At 39.4% G+C, this 18,268-nt stretch overlaps 1 protein-coding gene across 1 annotated transcript in view; it reads right to left on the bottom strand.

Annotated features, from left to right (window-relative positions):
• Positions 1 to 792: 792 nt before the first annotated feature.
• cyth3b (cytohesin 3b) overlaps positions 793 to 18,268 on the bottom strand; it is a 44,628-nt gene continuing 27,152 nt past the window's right edge. The window contains exons 2-13 of the mRNA XM_030140994.1: positions 15,149 to 15,231; positions 14,519 to 14,583; positions 12,803 to 12,869; positions 12,519 to 12,637; positions 12,047 to 12,127; positions 11,185 to 11,297; positions 9,547 to 9,695; positions 8,899 to 9,010; positions 6,591 to 6,667; positions 5,855 to 5,926; positions 5,545 to 5,699; positions 793 to 2,551 (exon numbers count right to left, since the gene is read on the bottom strand). Of these exons, the coding sequence (XP_029996854.1) occupies positions 2,479 to 2,551; positions 5,545 to 5,699; positions 5,855 to 5,926; positions 6,591 to 6,667; positions 8,899 to 9,010; positions 9,547 to 9,695; positions 11,185 to 11,297; positions 12,047 to 12,127; positions 12,519 to 12,637; positions 12,803 to 12,869; positions 14,519 to 14,583; positions 15,149 to 15,231 (1,166 nt within the window). The 3' untranslated portion in view covers positions 793 to 2,478. The remainder of the gene's footprint in view (positions 2,552 to 5,544; positions 5,700 to 5,854; positions 5,927 to 6,590; positions 6,668 to 8,898; positions 9,011 to 9,546; positions 9,696 to 11,184; positions 11,298 to 12,046; positions 12,128 to 12,518; positions 12,638 to 12,802; positions 12,870 to 14,518; positions 14,584 to 15,148; positions 15,232 to 18,268) is intronic.

Genomic DNA, 18,268 nt, shown 5'->3' with positions numbered 1-18,268 from the left:
TAAATTATTCCAACTTAATGGGCAACATTATAATTTGTATTAGTCTACTATAGTTTACTGTATTGATACATTTGCCATTTTCACATATTTTTCAGCTTTTTTTGTTACTTGTGTGCTAATGTTCAGTAATTTTTGTGAATAGAAGGTGCACACTGACAAACCTGTGAATGTTTTTTTTTTATTTGCAGCTGGCTGTAGAGAATATTTAAATTTATTAACTTCTAAATGAAAAATAAAACAGACAATACTGGTTTAAGCAGTCATTTTGTTTCTTTTTTTGTTTTGTTTTTTTACACCATTCATCGGTGTAGCAGTGGAGATAAAACTCTTCTGATAAAGACCTTTTTTGTGAGCGCTCGCTGTTAAATGTATTACCTTTGACAATTGGAGGTTAATGCTTTATGTGAGTGACAGCCTTACGCAGAAGAAATTAAGTGTAATTTTGCTGACACACACCTACACCCATCTTACTTTTTTTTTTTAAATGCACATTGTCGTTTTTTCAAGACCTGTGGAGATATTCAAAGGAGGATACTTATTTCTTGTGCTACATTTTCTTTTCCACTCAGATTTCTTAACACATTTCCTTTCAGCCTCTTCGTTTCCTGTTCCTTACCACATAATTAGGTAACTGGTGGAAGATATGTGTTAAAAGTCGTAACATGTATTCAGAGAGCTCGTCACTGCGTCTCGTGAGAAATAACTGTGTAATTCATTAATTATAAGCTCATTAGTTATGCAAATATGTAGGTCAAGAGCAGCATCAATAATAAATACACCATACATCCACTGTCAGCTTTATATAGACTTTATGTAGATACACATAATGTACAATGTGACCAATATCTTTTACAGAGAATATAAAAGTTAAGGTAACTATAGCCCACAGTGGGCAGTAGAAGATAATATTCTGCCCTGACCACAAGGCGTTCATTTTATTTTACAAATCACATAGAAAACTACTGGTGTACTTTATAGTTTTTGACATCATCATCATCATCATCAATGATATTACTTTACTGTTAACATTATAATGTTGCATCAAACACCTTTTTCTATAATCTTTACCATCATAAATACAACCATCTTTCAGCTTTGTATTGACACCAAAAATCTCATCTTCATCCTCATTATCATCATCATCATCATCATCATCATCATCATATATTTTCGTATGATTATGTTTAAGGCTTTTGTAAAGAATACCCCAAACGTCAGCTGATGCAAACTTCGGCCATTAGGCTCAAACATGTTACACACAATGTGCATACTACAACAAAGACCGGAAACCTATACATTATATATACATACATAACTTAAGCATACATTGTTTAACATTTACAGGTAGTATTAAACCATTTCACAAAGGAAAATAAATACAAAATGATAATTGGTTATTATATAGATATTTTAAAGAGGAACACAAAAGCAAGCAATCATTCTCAGGATTACAAACCAAATGCAAACAGGATCACAACAATACATCGACCTTCACTGACATCGGCCAAAGACAAAGGGGGAAAATAAGAGCTTAATCAGACTGGTACCCTATCCGGCCATCGCAAAGTCATAAATAAAACCCATTCAACAGACTGAAAATACTTTCTCATACGAAAGTGGTTTTAAGTCAAAGAGCAAGTTTCATCACAGCCTTGGCAAGAGCACTGTATCTACTTAACTAAAAATAAAAAGTATGCACATTTTAAAATTCTCTGCTCCACACAAATAAATGAAATCAGTCCAGCTGACTCGAGACTGTAATGCTTTTCTAAATGAACCTAAATCTACGCCAGTGCTGTGTTTTTGAGGTTACTCTGAGCAGGGCTTCAGCCATGGCACCTGGGGAGAAGAATTCAGCACCAGAGTGAGATGATCCAGGTACGTTTTAATACAAACTGCCCTAAAACTCCTCTCTGCGTCTGCTACATTCCCTCCACAGCTATTTTTATTCACCTTTACTTTTCTGAAGCTGACTCTGATATTTATTTACCTTTTTCATAAAGCACAGTGGATCGTATCACCTATGCACCCGTCCCGTAATTGCTGTGTGCACTGATAGCATGCCCACTGCTGCACACACACATACACACAAACACAAACATAACTGGTCTATAATAACCCACATGCATGCATGTGCACCTGAAACATGGCAGTTGTGCTTTAGGGAGACCTGGAAACATGTTAAGACCATGAGAAGGGGAGGTAGGGGCTGTGTATGAAATGCTTGTCCATGAGTTGCTCCGTACAGGTTGTAGTCCACGTGTCTGATACTCCTGAAGTCCTGCAGTCCCATCTGTAGTTATGACATCTCCTCAATAGTCCAGAGGAGGGACTGAGGTTTAACTTCATATTATGGGTCTGTTTTGGGATTGAAAGTCATTTCCGAGATGATTTCAGATGTATGATGTGTGTTCTTTGCACTGAAGGAGAGAAAGATGGAGGGGGCTGGAGGCTGTACGCAGAGGAGATTGTCTGTCTTCACTTCTTGTTGGCAATTCGTCTTTTCCTGGTGGCCAGCATGTCATAGAAGGGGTCTCTGCTGATGCTGGCCCTGGAGAAGCCAATCAAAGGACAGCAATGAAATAAATAATGAGGCCACATGAGAGGAGGGTCTTGAGCATCTTTGATATGGAAATGTAGGCACATTTATACAAACCCCTGCCTTAACTAGATCAAAAAAAAGAAAAAAGTTTGTGCAGTGACCTAGTTTGGTTTCCATGGTTTCTGAAGAGAACCCCCCCCTCCCAAGTTTTCTCTGTTACTCTGGTTTGCTGGAACCTCTCAATGATTCCCTCCTTCAGAACTCCGCCGAGCATGGAGTAAAACACACAACAGCCACGCTCTCGCTCACTCCTGGTCTTCTGCAGGTTTGTGGGTCTGAAGGAGGGCGAACAATGGCACTCGAGATTATTGACTCTTACGCGTTCGCTCGCTCGCCCTTTCCGAGCGGTGGAAAGGCAGCGCACAATGAGAGCCAGTGAGTCAGGAAGCCATTTGGGCTCTACTGAGGAGCCCAGTTTCACGGCTGTAAAATCCTGTTAGCACCAGCACAAAGCAAGAAGAGGCTCAACCCCCCACTGCGGATATCTCGGATTCCCTTTACACCGCCACACGCTGAAGAATGACTCTGGATACGATGACTATCCCGCTCTTTCATGCTGCTTATTGTCATTTTCCACAACCCAGTTTTATGAAACAAAAACTCCACTGTCGAATGATCAAATCCGACCAAGGCTGCCATGACTAATCTTACTAAACATTTCTTTCATTTCTGTCCTTTACAATATTTTAAAACCTAATGTGAAATAAACAAATATAAAAACACACTCTTTTCGTCTTCATCTAAGAGCTGTGTGAAAGATAATGGCCCACTTTCTCCAATGAGCCACCTTCATCTGGATGGATCAAATGTGTGCTTTAGGTCTGATGCATTAAATATTTGCTCCACAACTGTGACTCTAGCACAGAGGGGTGCCTCAGTGATCATCTCTACTTTAAAATACAGGAAAATCATGATTTCCATAAGAAGCCTTTTATCTCCTCCGACCCTAAGTCCTCTTGGACCCCTTTGGTGAAGCGCACACTGCAGCTTGTTTGCATCCATGGCTGCAAAAAAAGCATCAACCCAGTTCTGGAGCTGCCTCTGCTGGATAGGTTTACTGGGTTTGCTGGCTCACCCCTGGGGTGTTATAAGCAGTGACTAATCCTCCATCACTTCCCCAGGGAATACTGAGAATATAGAGTGGAGGTGGAGGTGGAGGTGGGGGGGGATTGCACTGTATTACGGTATACAAGAGCTCTGTTCTGCTGAGCCAACTCTGTTTGACATTGCACCATCTTCTTTTACAGAACGTCCAACATTTAGGTCAACTGCAAGGTTGCATGTGGAAAGCTGTGTATGACAGAGAGACTGCGCACATTTAATTGCCTGCTTATTATTGCAGTAACAATTCAATGGGGATCTGGTTAGAGCCCATAATAGCACAAGTCCAGGGCTTCCTCTGCAATATCTAAACCTTGTTTTATTGTCACACACTCTTAAACATTCAGTGTGTGCTGCTTAGTGATGGAGCAGTCAAGGTGCAGATCGTATCCGTCTGAATCCACCTCTCAACATTTGCCTACACAAATGGTGGCCACAAAAGCACAAAAGTCCATTTTTTGAGTAACTCTCCATCATAGTAGGTGACAGTAATGCACCTTAACACTGTATCCCTCTGCTATAGAACGTAAAAAAGGAGAAGATGAGGTCCATTTGGGAATATGTCACACATAAAATATAGATAGATGTAGATACAAACAGCTAATTCTATTCTTTTTCTCATTTTGAGGGGATTACACACTGATGAAAAAACAATTGTCAATATAATCCATTCCATTCATGTAATTACAGTACTGTGCAAAAGTTGTTTTTATTTAATTCAGTGTTGTTGTTTTTGCAGGGCTGAAATGAGCATACATGTTTATATCGCAGTCTATTTTCTTCAAATACAACAAGACAACCCCAGAAATAAGAGCACAGCATTAAAACACACAAAAAAATGAGAACTAAATGGCCTCTACAGGATAAAGCTGGAATTTTGTGTGACCTCTGCCCCCCCAAAAGAGTTGAAAGAATTAAAGACATGATAAGTGAGGGAGGTCACGGAATATACTGGACACTTTGGTGGGTAGAAGGTGTTTTTATTGTTGGCTTTTAATGCTGTACATATTTCCTGTAAATCCTAGTTGTATATTAAGAATTTTTATGTGTGGTAATTATAACTGTGATAAATCAGCAAACCTAATGGTGGCTGAAGACTTGTACACAGTATGCATATCATACACACTGTACCTCTGAGCTCCTTTCTAAGTCAGTCACTCGAGCCTGTAATTTTTCTCAGTGTTTAACCCATAAAGACCCAAACAGCCACCGGGGACCAAAACCATCTACTGATCCAAAATGTTTAATAACTGTTGTTCAAAGAATCATATTAATACATGTAAATAATTGGTGTAAAATGCAGTTGGTCATCTTTTCATGGTCATCAGATATGACCCATTTGGACATTCAGAGGCTCCGTAGTGAGCGTGGAAACAGCGTCATCTTCTAAAACATTGATTCACCAGTAAAACTCATTGAGTTGGATCAATGACAGTGGATGGACACTCTTGGTTTATGTTCAGTTATTGATTTCTTCGCTGAAAAAGTCACTTTTTCTTCAGTTTTCTCTGCTCTTTAACATAATTACCATCAACTTTAGTCTGAGTTTTTACGAACATTTATATGATCAGTAAATTAAATATAGAAAAATACCTTATTTTCACTAGAAAAATGGTAAATACAGAGGATAATATTATGATAAATGGTGATGAATCCCTTAAAAAAGGTTAAATAGAGAGAAAAATTAATTTGGGAACTGGCACAAAAGTAACACTGGGTCTTTATGGGTTAACATAACATTCAGAAATCTCAATACCTCATTCCACCTGGAGGATTTATGAGAAGAAATGGAATTGTGGTACATAACCCGCTGCCTGGTAAGTAATTGTGTGGAGTCTTACTTGATGGATTTAATCCACTCCTCCTTCTCCTCTGGCGTGGGCGCTGATATCCTGTACACCACGTGATTGCCTTCAACAACACGTCCATCTGCCTCTGTCTTGCAAGCTTTGATCACCTGGCCTTTGTGATTGGGGTTGTAGAGTTCAAAACAATTCTGGAGGGACACAAAACGCAAGAGCATGAGTAAAAAGCTGCTGACAGATGATTAGTTTCAGCGGCACATCGACGAGAAATGTCTTTACATTCACTAAAACAGCAAAGAAAAGACACTTGACTGTGATCTGAAGTCTCTAATGAGGCAACACTCACAGGCTTCCTGGGCTCCTCCACCTCCCTGATGCTGAGATTCTCCAGTGGGATGATCCCTCGAGGCTCCTTGTCCTAAAGGAGGCAAGGATGAGAAGAATGAGCAGGCGATGCAACAGAAGCAACAAAATATATAATAAATATTAGACAAAAACAGCTGTAAGAAAAGAGAAGATAAAGAGAAACTTTTATTTGAGAGGGATGAAGATGAAAAGAAAAAGATGCTCCACTGTAATGTTTTGCTAACGGAGATATCGACCTCACCCCCCCCCCACCCCACCCCTCCCCACTCATCCTGTTGCTGCTCTTTAACCGAGCAGATAATGTGTGCACGGAGCAGTCTGACCAGAGGACGGGACATAATGATAGTGTCCTGAAGGATAATACCAGGGTACAGAGAGGACAGTGCTGATGTAGCAGATAGCAGGGACACAGAGGCACCGATAGAAACAGTTTCTCACAGACAGAGACACTGACAGACGTGTGGACGATCAGAATCATTCAGATGAAACGCAGATAAAATAAACAGTGCCTTTACATAACTTTGTAACATCCCATGTGTGTTAGGGTCACTTTGAAACTTTTACATGAGGAAACGTCTTGGCCATACTAAGTTTTTAGGTGTAGATTTTAACTATGGGAAATGTTTTTTACTGTTATGAATGCTCGTTAAGGGATATCGTCATCTTCATGTTACTACCATTTTATTTTGATAACAACATCTTCATACGACACTCACCGTTGTGTATTCAAAGTAATAGAGGCAGTTGTCAGTCAGGATGAACCATCTTCTCTTCCAGGTTTTCACTCGGCCCCCTGACGGGAAGAGGAAGAGGAGACAGGAAGTGACACAATGGCCTCAGTGACAGACTGGCTGTCTCCCCTCAGGAAAGACAGCAGGGCCGTGACACTCCTTCATAAAGTGGGTCATTTATATATACTTTAAAAACCGTAAAAAACGAAACAAAACATGAGCCTCTTCATTATTGATCTGATAAATGAAAAAAGATCATTTCAAATAAAAAACATTGCTCACTTTGTCTTTCTGAAACATGCACACAAGCTGGTTTGCAGAAAACTGAAGCGATTACTATCAACCAGTAGTTCTCTAAGTTTAAGCTGAGTTAAATGATGACTCATGCAACTACTAAATTATTACTGACTCTGCCTATTCATTTTTAAAGGCATCAGGATAAAACCTTATTGGATCTCGGGGGAGGAGAACAAACAGCACTTGATACGAACCTAACGTGGCACCTAAAGCTCCCCTGAAGGAACACACATATACACAAACACTAAACTAACACACACACACACACACACACATATAACCCCACAGCATGTTCACCACCTCACATGTTAACTTGTGCAAACTATATGCAAAAAAACAAAGATAGGGGTGAGAGCAAATGTCCTAAATCCCGGTTTGAAGTAGACTTTCCCCTCTGGCAGTGACTACAGAGTCATGAGTTGGAGGAAAACACGACTTGTTAAAGGAGATGTAAAGCAGAGACACAGAGGAGACTGTCCTGGTGGGAGATGCATGTGCATGCAGGCAAACACACATTTGCACAAAATATTACTCAAAATATGAAAACACATACATATGCTTCCAAGTATCTCTGGTTTCGTGCGTATGTGTGCTTTAACCTTATGTTACTGATTAGATCCTTGCAGCACTAACCATCCCTTACACTCACATTTGCAACCAACACTTTTCACTGCAGCATTTCCTTCCTGTTTTTCTTGGCGCCTCTTGTGATCCTATAAGCCTCAGTGTTTCGGGTTTCCTTACATTTCAATAGACTCTGGCTATTGAATTAGTGTGGCCAAATTTCCGCTGCACATACAACGAGATTCTGCTAAAAAAGGCATTTATTACTCTGCATCCTCCAGGGTTTATTTTTAGAAAGTCAAATTAGAGATATTGTAGAGAGAACTGGTGCGGGAAATGGCTCCAGGGAGGAACCGTACTAGAATGTAATCATGTTAGGTCTGTGAGCCACTTTGGGGCTATTTGCATTCATACTCACTGGTTTGATGAGGCTACAGAGACGTTACATAGAGTTGGTGGAATGTGCAGGGTGAAAGCCAGGTGTGTGTGTGTGTGTGTGTGTGTTAAAGTGTTAATGAACCGACTCACATGCAGTGAATTTGCCCTTTAACCTCTGAAATACAATATCCAAGCTACTACAAAGTTTTATGTACCATAATAAATCAGCATAAAAAATGCAAATTAAACTGTTGAAAGGGTTTGCAAAAGGTGATAAGATGTTATGTTATTTTAAAAGCAGCAGGAAATGTCAAATGTAGTGTGAACTGCTGAGTGGCGGTGCAAAGACCAAATCAGAAACACATGCAAACAAAGTGGAACATATAACTATGGTGATTAGCAATAAGAACGGAAACTTTTATTACCTCACTGTGAAAACATATCCCCCTTCTGCTAAGATTTTGCACGAACAAACTCATACGATGCAAATTATTAATGTGTGTGTTCCTTCCCAAACCACATTACAATAGTTACCTTCAGGGTCTGATTTTTATAAGACAAAGACAAGCTGGAAAAACAATGTGCATGCAAAAAAACATGCACAGGCCACGACATTTCTCACAGAGAAAGAGGCATTTAGAAAAACTGATGGTGCGAATGTGCGCACCTCACATGCTTATAATGTGATATAGCGCTGTGGAAAGGAAAGGTATGTGAACTGGATAAGTGCATTCTTATGTCCGGAATCTCAGTTAGCAAGATTTATAACAGATGCAAAAATAATCAAATCATGAGTGCGCTGTGGAGAAACTAAATCACACTGTTACCGGTTAGATATAACACAAAACTGTTGAAATTTCTGGCACCATAAGGAAGTTTCATTGTATCTAAATGATGAATCTGCATCACTAAGTACCTTAATCTCTGTTCCGTTTGCTCAGCTGTGAGAATACAGACGTAGTTGTAGAGCAAAAGACTCAACACTAACCAAATAAAGTCATCCAGGATGTCATGCATTCTCTCAGCGAGAGAATGTGTGGACACACATACTAACCTAATTTGAGCAGCCAGCCTTCTCTGTCTGGGTTGAAAAACGTATGCGTCAGGTCATTCCCATCATCCTCCGGGATCTTGAACGGTTCGCTTTTGATGCTGTCGTATAGATTCTAAACAGGACAAGAAACAAAAGCATTATGAAACAGAAAAGCATATTAACACTTAAAGGTGAGCACACACACTTCTTGTTATCTCTGAACAGTCAGTGCTTGGATTAACTGTGTGTTATAAAAGTGAAAAACTCTGTGAGAAAGAGGGACTCGCTCCTCAAGTGAAATGCAATGACATCTTTTTATACTGAAGTCAACCTAAAGTTGTTTGCTAATATATGGGTAGATCAGGTTGTTTGTATATTTTTTTCTTTGAGAGATCATGGGACACCTCTATCTGCACAAAACATCTTTTTATGCTTGACTGCTGCAGTACATCTCAATTAGAGCAGCATTATTTGCTTCCAGTGTGTCTCTTTTTGGACTATATCTTTTTGTACTATATCATAAACACACATTCTCAAAACGCTACTTTACATTTTAATTGTCAAAGTTGTGTTCCAGTACCTGCGTCTCATGAAGCGCAATGTTTTAAACCCACAGTCTCCTGAATACATTTGTCAAAGCTAACGAACTAATAAACCCAAAGCTCTCACCCTGAGTAGCTCTTCTGGGAGATCTCCCCCCTCATTGATCCCTCTGTTCATGGAGATGAAGCGCTCCACGGGGGGCTTGTCTCTGACGTTGGGATTGTGCAGGCTGGTGTTCAGCATAATGATAGCAAATGATAGGACGTAGCAGGTGTCTGTGGAGGTAATTGCACATAGTCAGTGCATAGAATAAAATATGACTTTGGGTGTAAAGGAACAGTTTTCCCGCATGGAATTAATTTGTTAAAGTGTAAATTAATACATATATTATATCTAAAACTGTAGTGCGTTGAGATGATTATGATTTGAAAGCCTTTTCTCATTAGAAAAACAACAATACCGGTCAATTGTCTAAGGAGTATAAAACCTATTGTAAACAAAAGTGATGAGATGGAGCAACATTGATTTAGTGACATTAAATATGCACAAACTTTAGTGGGAGGTGATCATGACTGTTATGATGGAAACAAAACCTGCTGCTGTCTGTGTTTGGTAACGCTTGTCATTTCACATTCTTTTTAACCCTAAAAGTTTGCAGACGAAAAAGATTATGTGCCTAAACCAAACAATGCAACAATTATTTAGTATATTATCTGTGGTATTTTGTGTCCGCAACTGTAAAAACAAAAGCAGTGTCTGTGGGATTTGAGGGAGAAGGAATTTCACTGTTTTGTATTGAGCCGACAGCACAAATGAGTTGTGATTAATTAGACAACAAACCATCAAAAGATTTTCTTGGCACAAAATTTAGGACTCTGTCAAATAAAACTCAATTTAATCAACAAAGAGCCACATATTCTGCGACACACACACACACACACACACACACACACTCGTACAGACAGTTTCCTCTAGACCATGGAACACCAAAGGCAGAGTCCATGACACTTTGTGCAGTCGTGCACATACACACAGGCACTGATCTAGTGGCTCCACATCATAACTCCAGTTAACCATCCTCCACCTCATCCATCCACACACTAACTGCCCCAGTCAACATCCGCTGCACTGTAATTTACGGCTCCCTTGATCCCAGCCCTGAGAGATGACCAATAACTAAGTCAGGGTGTGTCATGACTGCACCACATCAATATTCATGACCTGAGCTGTCACCTGTGTCCTTCTCCGCACACACTCAGTAACCACAAGAGCAGCAGCCGATGTGCAACGAGCCAGGAATGCACTAACAAGTACTATTGACCGGTGATCAATTTCATTATCACTGGCTGGAGACATGAAGACTGATTACAGTGTGATTAGCAAAGATGCTGTTCACTGAGGTGGAAAACAAAGAAGTAAGCAGATTGTTTGTCCGGTTTCTGAAGCTCAGGCAGACAATAATAGGAATGCCTTAATGGAAATATCGGAAACAGATTAGTATCTGAAAGTTTTCATACGCACTGATATAAATCTCCAGTGCTGTGGCCACATGCTTAAGATTTATATTCCCCAAACTGTGCACCTGTCTAATGAGAGAAGACAGAGTCAGAGGCATTGATCTGGGGCTGAGATGGTCTGGCGGCCCATGATATCTGTCCTGGACTGTCTGGCTGAGTGTGACTCAGATATCCGCTGCAATATGTGTATGTGTGTGTGTGTGTGTGTATGTGTCTGCGCATGTGTGTGTGTGTCTTTATGCGATACCTGTGGACTGGAAGACTCCAGGATTGCACTGGCAGTACCTGGAGGCAAAGGCCTCCATCATACGATCAATCTTCTGGGCTTCGCCGGGAAGTCTGAAGCTCCACAGAAACTGCCTGCATAAGAAGTAAGAGAGGGGAAATGTAATGAGAAGATCATAAAAATGCATGTAAATCTAAATTACAGTCTCTGATAATCACAGTAAATTAAAACATCATACTATTTACATAAATGCTTCAGCTGTTACTTTACATTAACCTAAGAACCTCCAGTTCAGGGAGTGCTGATCATGAACTCTATCTGCCCTGGTTCAGCTCCTGACTTGATTATCATTAATACATGCCGTTCCCTCCGTCTTTTCACCCTCGCTCACATTCTTAAATAGATTGTTTCAGTGTGAGCAGATGTTAAAGAGCACGGCTTTTGGTGGTGATCCTCCTTACTTTAAATTTCTACTAAATATTTCTGTATTTTCAGAGTAGAATCAACAAATCGGTGTTCTTAATATGCAAGTCCACACATCAAGTTGATAGAATTTAAGACATAAAAGTCACGGCAAGTATCTGCAACCTCCACTTACACAGATGTTTATGCGTATCTTCAAAGACCTCCAGCCTAAGGCCTACTCAGACCACACTCAATTAGCAGTGTGAAAAACAACCTGTGACTGCTATAAAAACACTCTTTTGATGCAACCATACTATCAACACAAAGGGCAACATCATCCAGGAATGCACTGCAATTAAGGAAAATGCTTATTTCTACCAAAATATTAACATTAATGGGTTTGTTCTGTTGTTTATCTTTCAGCTGTTAAGACAGGAAATGCCTGAACACATCTTGTTTTTACCACAGGGCTACTTACCTTAAGGCTTGTACAAGGTTGAGGTCTGCAAACTCATGAAGCTCCACAAATGCCTGCAGGACCTTGATGTTGAAGTCATCCCTAGAGGACATGAGGGACACGGGTCAGACTTTAACTATTGAAACCTTTACATTTACAGAAAAGGACACATGGTTCTATTCATCTAGAATTTGCTAAGCTTTGCAAAGGACAGTGGCTGATTCTGTCAAGGTGGAAAAAATAAAATGCAGAGTAAAAGCCGAAGCTGTTGTTCTGACTAAACCTATCCCCGTTGATTTCCCTTCGATAAGAACCACATGTCCACACACTTACTTTACTGGCACTGTGTCCTGTCAGTGCTCGGCTCCATAAATCCAGACTACCAATTTCCTGGGGATTTATGCCCATGTCTGAGCTCATGCAGTACCGATCTGACAGAAAGATGGGATGTGGGGGGAAAAGGAAAAAGGGGAAGGAAAACCAGAGCGCTCACCGTTCCCCTAAGTAGTCCCCGATGACCGTTTTGTTAAGCCCTTCGCCTTTGTACAGGAACTGTGCAATGTCTTCTGGGGTGTTCTGGAGAAGATCGTTCTCCAAGAGAAATTGGATCCCCTGTTATTAAAAAACACACACAAACATAGGTAAATAGGTGCCTTGTACGCTTCATTTCATTGTTATTACTTTTGCCCTTGATGGATGGCTCAGGGTTATTTCAAAATGTCTTCAATAAAACCATAAAAGTCTTATTTGACAGGGTTACTGATTCCCAGACCTGACCTTTTTCGGGTCCATGTTGAACTTCTTCCTCCCCATGGCGATCTGTTTGTTTCTTTGTGTGGTTTTGCTGCAGTGAAAACAGAAACATTACTACATGTGACAGTTAAAGGTGTGGTTTTGTCCACAGTATTACAGGTCATGTATTTGTTCAGGAGCTCAGCTGTCAGTTTGTTATGAGATGATGAGTTTACATAGGGTTTAAACTAAAATAAAACACTCATGTGGATGAACATCAGTGTAACAACACTTCATAACAACTGTCTCCTGCAGCAACTTTATGGAATATTTCCTATTTTACTGTTATTCTTCTTCAAAACACATTGCGCTTCTTCAGCTTTGTGTCTCTTTGTACTCCCTGTTTGCTGAAAATAACCCAAGCCCCTTTGCCAGCTGCACCTGAGACACACACAGCCCGGCACACAGCCTCACTCCACCTCATCCACCAATCAAATGAAAGCCTCTGAACACAGACTGTTTAGCTAATGTTTAGTTGCTGACAATCCTGCTTCACTCCTCAAACAAAGGCGGATTATCAAGCATACACATAAAATGACAGGTGTGAGACTGTGAGGAAGCAATTGCACAGCTCTGTGGTTCTGAAGAGCAGAAAAGGCAAAAGAATGACCTGAAAACATGATGATTTATCACTCTAATTGCAATTTGGACATCTGCCGTATAGAGTACATGTTTAACCCTTTCATGCACGAATTATGAGAACCTTAATCAAGATTTTTTTCCCTGAGGGTTGTCATTTCTCTTTAAACATGAAAAAACAATGTGATTGAAAAATTTCTTATTAAAAAATAAATAAATAGATAAAATAAATAAAAAGTAAAAATAAAAATATAATAATAATAATAATAATAATAATAATAATCAGCTGGACACCATGCGTTTAATTTTTGAAGCAAAGAAACATGTATTTACTGATAAATTGTGTGAAAACTATAGGGGGGAGGGGCTTGTGATTCTGGGGGTTCATGCTCAGGGGAGATCTACACAAGGTTACCAATTCATGTCAGAAAAGATACGTAGTGTCTTAAAACTTTAATAAAGATATGTGTAAAAAAAATAAAACAAAACAAAACAAAAATCCATGAATATACAAGAGAACAGCTGTAGAATAGCTGTCCACTGGAGTGACCAGTATGCATGAAAGGGTTAAAGGAGTGATATTTTGCTTTTTTAAATGGAATTATGCATTTTAAAACATTTCCCTGTGGCCTACATAAACTGTAAATGCTATACTTGGGTCTGAATTCTTCATTAATTCAACTCCACAGGTCCATTTTCAACCCTATTTCTGACTAATGACATCAGAAAGGTCGTTTTCAGCGCTGGCCCTTTAAATGAGCCACTTAATACAACCAACAACTGAATATTTCTGGTAATCGACTCAAAAGTTTGGCTATATTTTCAGCTTTTACTACAACAAATTCAGCAGGAATTGAAATGAATTGTAGAAATCCACTCAATTTTTGCTGGAATGAATATAAAGATAGCTTTGCAGCACCTGGAGGGTTCAAATTCAAACTTTTTTAACTATTAAGGTCCAAATACACAAATACACGTTCCAAAGACTAATAAAAGTGGGTTTAGCAAAATATGACCCCATTAATATATAGAAATGGAAACAATAATAATCAAATTAGCTAAAACCTCAGGAACAAAGAATCAAAAAGAGAAAGAAAAAAGAAAATAAAGATGTACTCTTACCTCTCCCCTACACAGGTTAGTTGCTCGATTTCAGTCATCACTTCTGCAATCTCAAACTTCAACCGCTGCAGGGCACAGGACAAGAAAATAACTTGAGACACTGCACTTTATGTTTTATGCTGTGCAGCTCTCAGCTCTCTGTATATTACATTGTTAGTTTAATACAACAGTGCATCCTAATGAAAGGGAATAGGTGATATGGTTGGAATCAGACTTACAGCTTCTATTATCGACATATTGCATATTGCGTTTGTGTCTGATATAAACTAAACTAAACTAAAGTGGCAGCAGCATCCAAAGAGCAATTAATATGTAAAACCGTCAAGATCCAAGAAATCTCCCAGGCATCTTCTTTTTTTAAACTATTTAAATATCTTTATCCTCATGGCACAGAAGCAAAGTAGAATGTATCCCAAAGACAACTTCAGATACCTAAACTTATCTGCAACAGTAGACAGATTTCCACAAATGTAACACAATGATTTTACTGTGCACACATAATTTGCTCAGCCTCATTAATTCAGAAAATGGACTCTGCAGAAACCCATTAAAACATTGCATTTAAATCCCAACATATTGAACAACCTGCTGCTGAAACAAACAAAATATTAACTTGAGATTCTTACTCACTTCAATATCATCCAACAGCTCTTTTTTCCTGCGTCGTATATTCGACAGCTCATCTCTTTCCTCCAGAGACAGGTCTTCAGGTACTGGAAAAGAGGAAGAGGAGAGAATGAAATATACGAGTGTGGGAGAGAGTGGGGGGCAGGGTTGTGAGTGTGGATTAAATTAATTCACCTTCCAACCGGCCAGTGAGAACTGTAGGGATTAAGCCTGACAGCCAGTTACTTGTTGAGTGAAATCATCCCAAAGACACGACGTACAACGCAAATTAAGACAGAGACTCCTCACCTTTACACTACTTTACAGTATATAAAAGTACCGGTAACCACTTTTCATTGCATTTTACACAATTATTTTGTTTCATACAGGTAAAATATGTGCGTATTAATGTAAAAATGTGCAATCTGTGTCTTAATCAATCAGATTTTTTATGCATTTTATTTTAACAGTTTCATATTAGGCCAAGGCAGATCAAAAGTGACAATCCAGCTGAGTTCAATAGCATTTTTATTTGCATGGCCAAATATCATAAATCACAAGGGCTTCACAATATGTACAAAATGTAACACTCTTCAAATAAAACAATAAATCCTTCACAGGAAGAGCCACAATGGAAGATCCAAACTTCTTCCAGAACACAGACAGTCCAAAAGCTGTTGTGTGTACGCGCATTTGTATAACAATGTACTGTGAATAGAAAAAGTGCATGTATTATGTACATTAAAATTAATATTAGGCACACTATATAGACAAAAGTATTGGGACACATTGAATCCAGGCGTTTCATTGCTAACAGGACACTGGGCTACAGCTAATTCTAAACTGTAACAAACATCATTAGAAAAAAACATTTGTATTTTGTCTTCACACTGTCAACTACACTTCTTTAGAGTTTGTTTTTACTTAATTATCCCTCAACATTGTTTTTTTTTTTTTTTATTGTAACTATTTTAAATGTTCTACCATTAGATTTCTTAAATATTTCTCACCATTTAACCATAAATAATAATTTTAAACCATAAATAACCACTTGGTTTCTTCAACTGTTTCATACTTAAAACTAGGGGTGTGCAATATGACGATATTAGATCGTAAAGGATTAGAACGTATCGACAATCCGACAAAGCAGAAAGATCGTGGAATCGCCTATATTATAATGTATAGCCACAGAGAATTCAACGGCTCTGGATGCAGTTATATGCTGACGCAAAGATGCATCACAGCGAAATGGATGAGCTGCTTCCTAAAAAAAACTCCACTTCCAACGCATGGAACTGGTTTGGCTTTTTTCCCGAATGACAAAGTGCAAGCAACAGTAATTTGCAAAATTTGCACAGACACAGTTCGCATGTTGGATGGCAAAACTATGAACCTGTTCAATCACCTGCCAACAAAACTGCAGGAAGACCAGCTACGTCGCAGCCAGAGGCAACAGATAGAGTTAAACAAAAGCAAACAACTTTAACACAAGCATTTAGTAAAAGCACTCTTTATGAGAAGAGTAGCAAACGGTGGAAAGAGGTAACGGAAGCAGTGACATTTATTGGCAAAAGATATGCAAATTAGTCTCAAAGATCAATGTAAAGAATCGTGACAAAATCGAGTTTGTGATTTTCTTTTTTAAAAATCGTGATATAGTATTTTGACATATCGCCCACACCTACTTAAAACAAACTTAACTCAAAGTTAACACAAATATAGACTTGACATGTATCATAATTACTGAAAACAGTGAAGACTTCTGTTATGCTAATATTTCAAATCAACAGTATATTCAAGCTGTATATGTGACATGTCCTAGTATTTTAACCATATAATGTAGGTAAAGTACTGATGAGCAGCATACAGGCACCACTACGTTAAGATGCTAAAGACAGCAATTTGAGGTCTGAAAACATTGTCATAAGACTCAAATATTTAGCACAAGAAAAAAGAAATTCACAAAATCAACTACAAGTAGGTTCAATGAAGCTGGTTTTGTTCATTTCATGGATGGAAGGAGGCGAACATATACTGTCTGTACTTATCGCATAAAGCAGATGTTGGACTCGATAACACCAGTAACATAAAAGAAGCAAGTTTCTCACGAGACTTATCTCTCAAACCAAATAAAAACTACAGAAACTTTCCCGTTAAAGAGCAGACTGCCGCCATTAACAACATCCTGTGTTTGACACAAACTCACACACCGCCAAGCGAGCATCTGCTGAGGCCACCCCCTCAAATATTGGCTCTCAGATAGTCAACTCTTGTCAAACTCTCATTTGTGGTAATTAACGCAGCAGAGGGCGAGCGGCGCCTTCATGTAACATGCATGTTTTACTGCATGTCAGCCTTGGGGAGCAAACAAACAGCGTGTACACAGGTGGGTGCTCGTGAATGTAACACACAGATAACACATGGGACGCATATAGACTATACACACACGCATTGATATTTATTTTATTTTACAGTTTAGGTCCCCAGAGCCGCCTACTTATCGTTCATTTAACCGTGCCACGTCAACCCTCTCCCCCAGACCCCCTCAGAGGACCTCCCCCTCTTTCCCTCTCTCCTCCACACATCTGAACACAGCAATCCATTTGAGAGTGAGCTGACAGGAAGTAGGTCATTTTCACATGGAGCTACAGCAGATTGTGCTTCTCCTACACCATTTCTCCATCACACACACACACATATATATATATGCACATGCACACACACACACACATACACTCCCCCTCTATCTCTCTCTTTGTCCGCCTCCACCCCGGTGCTTGAAGTGGGGGTGAAAGCAGATATAAATCCCCCAACTGAATCATACGGCTAAGCAGCTTTGCAATACAGATATTTTTTTTCTTTTCTTTCCCCCCCTTTGTACATAATAGAGAGAAAAGTAAAGTTATTTCCTCTCCTCTTTATTTATCTGCTGAATCTGTCTTTCTGAAATCCCTCTCTTCTGTCCGTCTTCTTCCGTAAGACAAAGTGACAGACGCAGCATGGACCATTAGCTTATGTTTGGATGGGACGGGGGCTCATGTTATCACAGATGAGCAGGCAGTCAAGAGAGCAGGACTCCAGACGGGTGTAGATGGCTTTTTTAACTGAGTGAACATCTCGACTTCAAACTGGTACTCACTCAGT

This window comes from Sphaeramia orbicularis, chromosome 8 (assembly GCF_902148855.1).
Source record: "Sphaeramia orbicularis chromosome 8, fSphaOr1.1, whole genome shotgun sequence".
NCBI classification, from domain to species: Eukaryota; Metazoa; Chordata; class Actinopteri; order Kurtiformes; family Apogonidae; genus Sphaeramia; species Sphaeramia orbicularis.
The sequence above is the reverse complement of the archived record's forward strand: the minus strand, read 5'-3'. Positions and strand labels throughout refer to the sequence as shown.